The sequence below is a fragment of the Manis pentadactyla genome, chromosome 5 (assembly GCF_030020395.1).
Source record: "Manis pentadactyla isolate mManPen7 chromosome 5, mManPen7.hap1, whole genome shotgun sequence".
Classification (NCBI taxonomy): domain Eukaryota; kingdom Metazoa; phylum Chordata; class Mammalia; order Pholidota; family Manidae; genus Manis; species Manis pentadactyla.
The window spans coordinates 61,303,595-61,316,151 of record NC_080023.1 but is presented as its reverse complement, the minus strand read 5'-3'; the positions used below and the strand labels follow the sequence as shown (position 1 = coordinate 61,316,151).

At 43.3% G+C, this 12,557-nt stretch overlaps 1 protein-coding gene across 2 annotated transcripts in view; it reads right to left on the bottom strand.

Moving 5' to 3' along the window:
- The window catches only part of PARM1 (prostate androgen-regulated mucin-like protein 1), a 96,922-nt gene extending 84,786 nt beyond the window's left edge, over positions 1 to 12,136 (bottom strand). For both annotated transcript variants that reach the window (XM_036927505.2, XM_036927504.2), the window contains exon 1: positions 11,837 to 12,136. In XM_036927505.2, coding sequence (XP_036783400.2) covers positions 11,837 to 11,879 — 43 coding nt within the window. In that variant the 5' untranslated portion in view covers positions 11,880 to 12,136. The remainder of the gene's footprint in view (positions 1 to 11,836) is intronic.
- Between the last annotated feature and the right edge of the window lie 421 nt (positions 12,137 to 12,557).

Below are 12,557 nucleotides of genomic sequence, written 5' to 3'. Positions count from 1 at the left end.
GGTTTGACTGTAGTGGGGACTTCATAGCACTTCTATCTATGGTTTGAACTAAAACACAATTCATATTTCAGAATCACCAGGGAAGGCAGAATGCAGAGTCTATAAGGCCAAGAAAACCCTCTGCTCTTCAGTTTATTAGTGACTAATTCATACCCTCAAAACTCAGCATCTGAATTTACTTAACTTTCTCAAACTGGGAAATTGCCAGTCAAGCTTCCCTTAGACTCAGATCACTTTTCATCGTCAGGCTATTTTAGTTATTCAGAAAATTCTAAAAAATATTCTAATAGTGGAAGTAGCTGTATCTTCTCTAGCTGAGCTTAAAAGTGACATTTTCTTAATTGGCCAGAGAGTTTAAGAAGTCCAGCTATTGTAAAGTGATATCCATGGCAAAATAAAAAAAAGGCTTATCTTTTAAAAAGAAGTGTTCTATATGTGCATAGCTAAAAAAAAAAAGCTGATTTTAAAGTTTAGCTTTTGTGTCCCTCAATAAAAACTTTTATTTTTAAAGGTGATTTGGAAACACTAGACATAAACACCTGATAGTAAGCAAGTTTGCGACTGCCTCATTTTTGTATGATCTGAGGTAAAATTTGAATTCAGTCTTCATTTTGCCAGCCCTCAGAAATGCATTTTAATCTTCAGTTCAACAACTGTATTTTGATTACCCATTGAGTGTCCACAGTATTTAGTACTGGGGATACCACAGTAAACAAGGAGACAGAATCCCAGGGGGGTTGGGAGGGAGTAAGGGATGGAGAGCGAGAGCATCGGAGCAAAAGCAAAAGTAAGATAAGGGCACTGGGAATGTGGCGTTGGTCTGCGGAAATGGCTGCAGTTTTAAACTGCTGGTCTGGGTAAGTCTCACTGACAAGGTGACATCTGAGCAAAGGTTTTAGGGAGGTGAGGGAATTAGCCACGTGGATATCTGGAGAAGGTATGTTCCAGGCAGAGGCACCAGTCACTGCAGCAGGAAGCCAGTGTGGAAGGTGTCAGGGAGCAAAGGAGTAGAGGCCCAGGGTCAAGAAGGAAGGGGCGGCAGCCCAGAGAGGCCTTGACAGTCACTTTAGGAGTTGGGGATTTGCCCAGTGCAGTGGGAAGCCATGGCAGCCCCCCAACGTGGAGCGACGGTGTCATCTGATACATTTCCACAGGACCAGCTGTCGCCATGCAGAGACCAGACCTTCGGAGGCGCGGGGTGGAAGCTGGTAGGCTGGGAGGAGGCCGCCGCAGTATTCCCGGGGAAAGGTGATAGTGGCTCACACCAGTGCGAGAGCAATAGGGTGGCACAAAGGGTTGGAATTCTGTATCTATTTTAAAGGTAGGGCAAACATTTTCTTGAAGGATTGGGTGAGGAGTGTTGAGAGAAAGAGAGACTCAAAGATGACTCATGATTTTCAGCCTGAGCCACTAGAAAGTTGGAGTTGTCGTTGAGATGGGGACGGCTTTGGTGAAGCCTCTGTGGGGAGGGACGTCCAGGAGATCAGATTTTGGAGGCTTGAGTTTGAGACGACTGTTCCTTATTCAACTATCGATCTTCTTCTGACCAATTGAAATTCATCATCCTCAAACACTGTTAAGTTCCATGAAGGTAGATTTTTGTCATTTTGTTCAGTGCCATATCTTCAGAGCATTGGACTTAGATTAGTGTATCTAAGTTCTCAATTAAAAATTAATTGAACAAATATTTGCTAAGCACTCAGTATGTGTCTTGCTCTGTTCTACATGCTGGGGACACAGCAGGGACAAAACAGCTAAAATTCCTGCTCTCAAGCATCTGTAATTTAGTACTGGGAGGCAGACAACCAAATGAAGTGAAATAAAATAAATCTTCTATCTGTTGGAGTACCTGCTTAAGAAACATTTGCTGAGTGTTTACTCACATAGCACTCGAGGTACCTTATCATAACACCACGAGGGAGGAAACAGAGCCTGCTGCTGGCATTCGGTGCCAGCCTGCCTACACCGAAGCCCCTTCTAACACGCCATGTTGCTTCTCATACGAAGTAACACAAACCCCATTTTCACCTGATAAATATCAGGGCTGGGTTTCTCTGCATAAGCTTTTAAAGGAGAGTGTGCTCAAAACTGGACTCTTTTTGAAGTACAGTTCTAGGAATGCTGCCTGGAAGGGAGCACCCCCAGGATACCCAGCTCTCCTTAATGGATGCACACCTGGAAGCTGAATTCCCCTTGACATCTCAGGGTGTTTTCTCATTCATCTTCCCTTCACCATGATGAAGGTACCGTAATTACCTGCCAACAGGGTCTATTGCATTGTTTCATCTGAAAGGGTCAATTTACAACCTTTCACAAAAATAAAAAAACACACTGAAATTGGCTCTATGTTCATATAAACTGAGGAGGAATCTCTTATCCCTTCACCTAAAAATGAACACTGATGAATTTTCCATTTCTAGCAGCAGTGTCAATGTGGTGGTTTGGTCTTTAGTAGTTCTAAATAATTTCAATTACACCCCCCACAGCCCCCCCACACCCCCAGCCATCTGGTCTTCTCAGTCTCATGCAGCAGACACCCCTGCCTCTCCCATGTATCCTATGCAGAAATTCCAAAACAGCCACTGCCCCTTCCTATTCTCTATTTCTTAGCCATGTTCCCCACATAATGTGACATCACACTTCCTTACCCCCAACATTTCCTAGAATATAACTGATGAATGATCATTTATCCTCAAAAACTGGTAGTTGTTTCATATGCTCAGACCTGCCTGAACAGCTCTTTGAAAGGAGAACTCCAGGGCTCTCTCCTCTTGAGTGCCTGTCTCCATCAACATTGTCATTTTTACCAGGGTTCCCTGTTGTTGGGTGATGGCCTTACTCGCCTTGCCATTGCCTCTCATGTGGCAGATCCATCAACGGCAACAATTCCCATGACCAGCACCTTGGTGGTGATTGGCCAGTACCTTGCTTCCTTCTCCAGGCCAAAAAAGAGGTGTTCAGTCCACCAGATTTCTTTAGGACTCTCTATTAAAAAAAATATTGAGACTCCCTCATGTTATAATTCTGAAATGTACTGAAATTCTCTCATAATATGACACATTACATTAACTCAATAGAATGACTGGAGTCTAGTTTTTTATTGAAGTATAGCTGATAGACAATCTTATATTGGCTTCAAGTATACAACACAGTGGTTCAGCAGTTACCCATATTATTAAATCCTCACCCCCACTAGTGTTGTTACTATCTGTCAACACAGGAAGATGTTACAGAATCATTGGCTATATTCTCCATGCTGTACTACCATCCCTGAGACCAACTTACATTATAATTGAGATTTTTGTGTCCCTTTATCTCCCTCACCCTTCCCACCCACCCACCCCAGCCCCTCCTCCATGGTAACCACCTGTCACTTCTCAGTGTCTATGAGTCTACTGCTATTTTGTTCGTTTTATTTTTATATTTCACAAATAAGTGAAATCATATGGTATTTGTCTTTCTCTGCCTGGCTTATTTCAGTTAGCATGATACCCTCTAGATCCATCCATGTTGTTGCAAATGGCAGGACTTCTTTTTTTATGGCTGAATAATATTCCACTGTCACAATAATGTCCATTGTGATGATTGCATCACATCATCTTTATCCATTCATTTATTGATGGGCACTTAGGTTGCTTCCATCACTTGGCTATTGTAAATAATGTGGCAATAAACATAGGGGTGCATATATCTTTTTGAATCAGGAATTTTGTTTTCTTCAGGTAAACCCCTAGAAGTAGAATTACTGGGTCATATGGTATTTCTATTTTTAGATTTTTAAGGAACCTCTGTACTGCTTTCCACAGTGGCTGTACCAATTGGTGACATTCCCACCGACAGTGTAGGAGGGCTCCCATTTCTCCACTTCCTTGCCAACACTTGTTATTTCTTATCTTTTTAATGGTGGCCATTCTATCTGGTGTGAGGTTGTATCTCATTGCGGTTTGATTTGTATTTCCCTGATGATTAGCGATGTGGAGCATCTTTTCATGTGCCTGTTGGCCATCTACATTTCTTCTTTGGAAAACAGTTTGTTCAGGTACTCCACTCATTTTTTAATTGGGTTATTTGTTTTTCTGGTGTTGTCATATGAGTTCTTTATATATTTTACATGTCAACCCCTTATTGGATCGATCATTTATAAATATATTCTCCCATACTGTAGGTTGTTTTTTGTTCTGTTAATGGTGTCCTTTCCTATACAGAAGCTTTTTAGTTTGATGTAGTCCCACTTACTCAGTTTTGATTTTGTTTCCTTGCCCAAGGAGATGTGTCCAGAAAAAAATTGCTCATTCTTATGTTCAAGAGATTTTTGCCTATGTTTTCATCTAAGAGTTTTATGGTTTTTGTCTTATATTTAGGTCTTTGATCCATTTTGAATTTACTTTTGTGTGTGGAGTTAAACAGTAATCCAGTTTTATTCTCTTGTATGTAGCTGTCCAGTTTTCCCAACACCAGTTATTGAAGGGACTGGAGTGACTAGAGTCTTAAACATTTCCCTAAACACATGTAGATAATACATTATAGCTTCTACATAGTGAAGAAAGAGAGCATCCTTTTATCCTTGCAATAATTGTTATTGTTCTTCCTAAGGAATCCAAATTATAGTACAAAACAAGAATCATATAACGTGGAGTGTTTAATTATCAGAAAAATGTTCATTGCCAGTATAATGGTATCTGTCTGTAGTCTATCTGTGGGACCATGAAAGCTTTTCTAACAGAAAATGAAAAGATTTCATAAGGGGCAGACCACACTGGTAACAATCCATCATGGATACAAGCAGTGGGTGAATAAACTCCATCAGTAATGCAGTTATGATTTTGGACTACATAAAGCTGGCAAGAATATCATAATTTAAAAGGTAACATATTTTAATAACCCCTTATAAGGAAATACAATGTGTTCTCCAATCAGTGGGATGTCTGAATGATAGCTTTAAGTTTATAATCATGGCCAGAAAAAAAAAAAATCAAACAAAGAAAACCTTCTCTCCTCCAATTTTCATGTTCATCACCTGTAATAGAGTTCCCATGTCCTTATTTCCTCCCTAAAGGAAAAGAAAATCATGTGTCAGAATTTGGACTGTAAGTGGAAGATATTATCATCAAAGTTGTATTCTACCATTCATCTTATTTTGTACTGAATAGACATGTTTTCTAATATCACACCTGGTAACTTCCCAAAGTTTTTTTTTCCACTTAGCAGTTACCACTTCACAGATTTTCTCTTAGGTATAAAAGGTGCAAATTTCCAGCACTGCCCAATTGCTTAAAGGATTTTTAAAAATCTGCCTTAAAATTCTGTCAAATATGCAGCTTTTGGCTCTAGGCAGCCACAGCTTTCAAGTGATACCAATGAACCTATCCTGCAGGAATTATGAAACCTTATTTAATTAATATTTGTGAGATGTATTAAGATCCTGGCACAGAAGAGAGCCTTGAAATCGAAAGCTATTCTATAGCTGGATTCTAGAAGGCTTCTAGTTCCAGCTCCTAGGCAAGAACATTGCTACCATTAAAATATACTATTTTTCAAAAAGGAAAGGTCACAAGGGGGCCAGGTAATGTGGCCATAGGGAGACTATAGAAATTCCAGTTGTTCAGAAACATACAATAATGCACAGCTGATGGATATACCATCAGATTCAAAATGTTTCATTGAGGAGCTGCCTCTGAATCCTAATCCTTGTAGTTGTTATCCCAGATAGAGCGGCTCTGAAATCTCCCTGTCCTCCCATGAACAGATTGTTACTAATGAAATGGAGGCAGGGCAACTTAAACTGGGTGAGGCAGTGTTCAAAATAAAGCTAGTACTATATCAAACCCATTGCATAGATGAACTACAGATGGAGGTCCAAAGGTAGGGTTTCTAGATAAAACACAGAATGTCCAGTTAAGTTTGAATTCAAGATAAACATCAAAGAAGTATTTCATTTATGTGTGTCCCAAGTACAGTGTGGGACATACTTAGAATTCACTGTTTATTTGAAATTCAAGCTGGACTGGGCACCCTGTATTTTAAGTTGTCAACCTGGCAACACTAGCCAAAGGTAAATGAACACAGCTTATTCTCAGCTGATATTATACTACCCTGCATCAATGAAAAATACAGATGGAAAGAATTATATAATTGTCTATTTTCTTTTATTACTTATGAAATGCCAACAGTATCAGGGTTTATCAATGACACTAAAACAGGTGAAAGAAATGGGCTATATGCTGGTGCAAAGGATTATAATGAACATTTAAAGATCCACACATCAGAAAATCTTGATGTTACAGCAATCCCTGTCATTGAAATAATTTAAGCTGTGAGTAAAAAAAGTCATGCCATGAACTGCATACACAAATCAATCTTATTTTATAGTCACCCTGCTTTCAGAGTAACCAGATGATAACCTATTTGCCCTGCATTTCCATGTAAAAAGCAATCATTGCACAAGGCACATGCTCACTATTTGCCTGCTTCTTTTTAGAATTGTTGCTGTCTTCTAAATGAAACATTAATTTTTTCAAGTAATTGTTTCATTCATTATCTTATTAGCAAAGCAAATATCTGATTCCTAAACTAACATATGTAATTTCAATAACAGATACTTCCAAAAGGAAGTAAACTGTTGTAAATGCTATGGCAAGATTCCTTTCATTTGGGTGTTAAGACAGCCAATCCGTGTTGAAAATATTTTTTTTTTAAATGTACCTTTCCATTGTTTCCTGTAGATGCTGTACCCACTGCCCCAGGGAAATACTTGGCCAATGAAATTTCCTTATAAAAACATAAGCACAATTACACCAGGCCCAAATGCTCAAGTTAAATTAAAGATCTGGCCAGTATCGATGACTCTGGGTTCTGGAGAAAGGCATTCTGGATCATTCAGACACCATGAGCTGCCTTCTCCTAAATTGTCTGACCTGAATTATCCAAAGTTTGTGGCTCTGGAAACCTGACCTAAGATTTAGCTGAGTTCAGCTTTTGAAACACATCCATTTGCAAAAGACTTTGTGGAAGAAATGAAGTCCTTGGTGAGATTTTACTACTATTTTTTACTGAGCATTTTTTGGACTGTTTTGCTAAATCTGAGGTGGGATGTTATCAACCTTTTCAAATTAGGCATTTAGTAGGCTCAGCTGAATATCTCTTACTTTTCACATTAGGGTTCTCCAGAACAGCTGGCCCTGGGCTGGAATATTAATTAGATCTTTGATTTACATAGTCCAAGAGCAAACATACAAACTCTGTTTTTTGAGAGGATGACCTAATCGGTACCAAATAGAGTAAACTTATTAATAAGAATAATAGCAACAATAATAGCTAACACTTACTGAGAACTAACTATGTCCCAGGAACTATAGGTATAGTCAGTCATTTAACACTTTCAAGAACCTTATGAGGTTTTATTCCCCTGTTTTGTAGATAAGAAAACTCAGAGTGGTTAAGTTACTTGCCCTAAATTACATAATTAGTAAGTAGTAAAACTTAGCTTTGTGTCTAGGTAGTTTGGCAGCAGAATCTACGTGTTCACCACTTTGCGACACTTTCTCAGTACATGTATCAATTAGCAATGAAGAGCTTCCATCTACTCAGATCAGGCTTCAAGTGAAGGAGGTGTCACTTCTTTGACTGTGACACATACTTCTGGGAAACAGGAGGTAACCACACTAACGGAGTACAAATAACCCTTCCATCCCCACTCTAAGCCAACCATAAGCAATCTGGCTGTTTCTGAAGTGTGTGTGTGCATTTTGGTTTATTTTTCATATGCTCATGATATGGTGTATATGATAAGGCTTTAATTGCATATGAGAAGGTCCTGACTTATATTAGGACCTGCAGTTAGAACAGAGCTATAAATGTGGAGGGCAGGGTCTTTCTGCAAGGATAAGGACATTCTGGATGTTAGTCACCTGGAGAAGAGCTATCTGACAGGCCCAGAACACAAATGGGATATCTAGTTGGTGGCCTACTAGAATTTAGTTCTCCTGGTCTTGAACACCAAGGGGGCAATGAGTCAGCCTGGGTAATGGGTAGAGAGCAGAGACAGGGCAGAGCCCTGGGCAGGGAAAGTAGGATCCTGGGGTTTGGGACTCTCTTACCTATGCTTGTTTTCCTTTTGTCCTCCTTGAGATCTGGAAAAGACTTTTGAAAGTTTCAGTATATCTCAGATGTCTCAGTGAGGGAGTTTTAAAGTAAAATGGGCCATAGAACATAAGATGGCCTCAATGATGATGGTGAGAGTGAAGGAAGAGGCTCCAGAGGGTATGAGGGAAGGAAGGACAATGGAAGCTCACTGTGGCCTGACATCCTCCCTCCCTTCTCCGTTTTGCCACCAAACCTTGAAGGTTCTGGGTTGTATTTTAATTTGGAGGCAGTACTCCTGTACAGACATAAGAGGTGTTTGGGAATGGTTTGTAAAAAAGCTGTGCTAGTTTTCTACCACAATCAAAAGACAGTCCTAATCCAAAGACAGTCCAATGATTCTCTCTTCCTCTTTTAAAAATACAAGTGAATATGGGAATGTAAACTAGTTCAACCATTGTGGAAAGCAGTATGGAGGTTCCTCAAAAAACTCAAAATAGAAATACCATTTGACCTAGGAATTCCACTCCTAGGAATTTACCCTAAGAATGCAGGATCCCAGTTTCAAACAGGCATATGCACCCCTGTGTTTATTGCAGCACTATTTACAATAGCCAAAAAATGGAAGCAACCAAAGTGTCCATCAGTAGATGAATGGATAAAGAAGATGTGGTACATATACACAATGGGATATTATTCAGCCAAAAGAAGAAAACAAATCCTACCATTTGCAACAACATGGATGGAGCTAGAGGGTATCATGCCCAGTGAAATAAGCCAGGTGGAGAAAAACAAGTACCAAATGATGTCACTCATCTGTGGAGCATAAGAACAAAGCAAAAACTGAAGGAACAAAACAGCAGCAGACTCACAGAACCCAAGAATGGACTAACAGTTGCCAAAGGGAAAGGGACTGGGGTGGGGGGAGGGGGGGAGGTAGAAGGGGAATAAGGGGTATTATGATTAGCACACATAATGTAGGGGCGGGCACTCGGAAGGCAGTATAGCACAGGGAAGACAAGTAGTGACTCTATAGCATCTTACTATGCTGATGGACAGTGACTATAATGGGGTATGTGGTGGGGACTTGATAATGGGGGGAATCTAGTAACCACAATGTTGCTCATGTAATTGTATATTAATGATACCAAAATAAAAAATAAAATACAAGTGAATAAATATCCATTATACAGGCTGGAGGAAATGCTATGTATATATTGAGAGAATTTATTAAACTAAAAAAAATCTGCCTGCCAAAGTCATTTCTGGCTCAAGAAAGTATCACCTTGTAAGTTGTACAGAAATTTTCCTGAAGCCTCTAAAACTGGAGGGATAAAAATAAAGAAAGAAAAAAAAAGGAAGGAAGAAAAATAAGAGAAGACAAAAAATGGAGAAAGAAAAAAGGAAGGAAGGAAAAGAAGGGAGAGAAGGAGAGGAGGAGAGAGGGAGAGAGAGGGAGAAAGAGAAAGAGAGAGAGAGAGAGAGAGAGAGAGAGAGAGAGAGAGAGAGAGAGAGAGAGAGAGAGAGAGAGAGAGAGAGAGAGAGAGAGAGAGAGAGAGAGAGAGAGAGAGAGAGGAAGGGAAGGAAGGAAGGAAGGGAGGAAAGGAAGAAAAAGAGAAAAGAAAAGAAAAAAACTGCTTGGTGAAACTAGAGCTTTGCCAAGGGAGCGCTGGATGAGTCACTTAAATATGCATGCAACTTTCACTTCAAGAACCCTTACAGCTCTCTCCTTTCCTAACACATCTATTTTTTTTCTAAAAAAAAATATTTAGAACACCCTACTTTGGGATTCAAAGAATCTCATGCGTATTTATGCCACAATTTGTATTACTTGCCTAACAACTGACTGCAAGTAGCCTAACAACACACTGACCCCCTAAAGAGAATTCTACAAGGCACAAACATCAGAGAAGGATGAAGCTTCATCACTGTCTATTAGGGAGATGTACATTGAAACATAACTGTCTTCTGGGGTCCGGGGAGCCCCAGAACTGGGAGGCTGTGATCTTCTTGGCGCTGACCTGTGACATACATGTGCAGGGATCTGGGCGAGGCTGTTCCGCGGGCCGCCACCCCCCAACACCAGCGGTGGACAAGGGCTGTATTCCTGCTTCCGGAATACAGGCTAAAACTGGCCAAGAAAAATGTCTTGAGCTCTTTAGGAAAAAAAAATACAATACAGTGCCTAGGAGTGCTAATCCGGGTTTTGCCAACTGCCATAGCTGTAAAAAAATAAAAATAAGAAAGACAAGCCACGGAATAAAATTAGCAAACCTACCTACTGGCTCTACTGGCTGCTTCAAGGTGCTCTGAGCCTCGAGCCTCAGGAAAAGATTTCTGGTGAGGAGGAAGTAAAGGCACTTTCCACGTCATTTCGTAAACATCTCTTGCTGGGAGGCTCAATTGCCACAGTAGGCAATCCAGGGGTTTGGGAGGCATCTGTTACACCTGCTGGGACGCGGGCGCTCCAAGCCCTGCCCCAGGTTGCGCCGCAGAAGCAGCGCTAGAGTGCTCGGGAACCGTCTGCCGACAAGTCTCCGAACCGTGGTAGATACCAGAGCGAAAAGAGATCTCTCTGGCGTTCAGCAAGCAGAGGAAAACACGCTGTAGCCTCAAGTGGGGAAACTTTTCCTCAGAACTGTATTATCCTTCGAGAGGCGCCAGGAAACCCTAGCTTCTTTACAAGAGATTGTAACTTGTGTCCACGATTACAGAAACCCAAGTAACTCAGGAGAAAAAAACCACACACATTACACGCAGGGTCGAAGAGGCTTGTGCTACGTGGTTTAGGAATATTCTTATCTAAACAGGCCAGTGTCCGAGCAGCCGGGGGCTTCCTTTTCCAATGGTGCTTTATCCATAGTCTATAGTTGTCCTTTGTCGGGCTGCAATTCTGGGTACCCCAACTCCAGACTCAAAGCGTTGTTGTGAATCTCCCCCTCTTCTCCACCCACTCATGAGGAGTTCAGTCCTGCTCCCCTCCCCTCCGCCCCATTCGGGAGGCCGCTGCAGTCGGTGGTCTAGCGACCTAGGACGCGCGCGGGGGATCCGTCCCGAGGCGGGATATGTGTGTGCGTGGGGATGGGGGGGAACCGGGATGCTACTTTAGCCAAGTTAATAGTTTCTGCCCCCTCATGCATTGTCGAAAGACTGTAGGCCACTGGGTAGAACTGCAAACCCCCAGCGGTGATAGCAAGCTTGAGCCGGGGCCGGGCAGCTGCCTGCGGGGCTGTTAGTGCCGCATCCAAGCGTAATTAGGAAGGGACGCCCGAGACCGGAGACCTCCAAGTCTCGGGCAACGCACAGCAGCCGGTCAGGCGCGCAGCCGCTGCTTAAAGCCTTCCCAGATGCGATTTCTTTCCCCTCCGTTTCTCCCGCTTTTTTCATCCCTCCCTGGACCCAACCGCGTCGAGAAACCTAGTGCCCGGACGACTTTGGCAGGGTATGCTTGGAGACCTGAGAAGTCTCCATTCGCAGCCAGTGTCGCCCACCCGATGTTCGAACGCGTCGCGCAGCCACCTGTTCCACAAAGAACCACAAAACCCGGAGTCTGACGGGCGCGGGCTGCCTGTCACCCCCTCGCTCCCTTACAGCCTAGGATCTCCAAAGGCGCATCTCACCCCAAACCCCAGGGCGCACACTTTGCGCAAACCCGGAGACTCGCACCACTCCGACCACCCAAGCGCGGCGACTTACTTCCCGGTCTTCAGCCCCTACAGCGCCCGGCCCCTCCGGGAGGACGACCCCCCCAAAATACCTGCCGTGAAGATGCAGAGAGCGAAGAGAGTCTTGCAGACCATGGTACCCTGCTGCTCGGGGCCGAGACAGGCGCGGGCGGCGGGGAGTTGGCGGGGACTGAGCGAGCGCACCGGGCGCGGACGGCTCCTCCTGATCCCGGCTGGCTGAGGTGGCAGTCGGCGGGCGCGAGCGACGAAGGCAGGCGAACGCGGCGCGACTCCTTCAGTGGCGTGTCCTCCAGCGCCCGGCGCGCTTCTGCGCCATCCCAGCCGCGCGAGCCCGGGGCCGCCTCCGCCGCCGCGCCGGCCGCCGTCAAACCCCTCCCGCCGTCAAACCCCTCCCACCCGGCCCCGCGGCGAAGACGAGGCCACCCCGGCCTGCCTTTTCCCGGAGCTCAGGTCCCGGGTGCCCTGGCCCAGGGCGGCCTCTGCTGGACAGTCAGGGCGCCAGATCCGAGTTTTGACTGGGTTCAGTAAACGTTTGGCGCGTCTGGCACTGTGCTGGGAATGAAGGGGATGCAAGGAAGAGTAAGTAGATCTCTGCCCTCAGGAATTTATCTCAGCTTTTCTTACATGAGCTTACAACCTTTAAACAAGTGAGCATACACCATATTAAACGTCACCTCAAAGAGCCAAGACCCCACCATTGTAAGAGAGCACACACATTTCATTACAAGTACCAGAACTTTTTCCTTGATTTCTCCACATATTCCTGTAAACCCTCACGCACCCCACTGCACT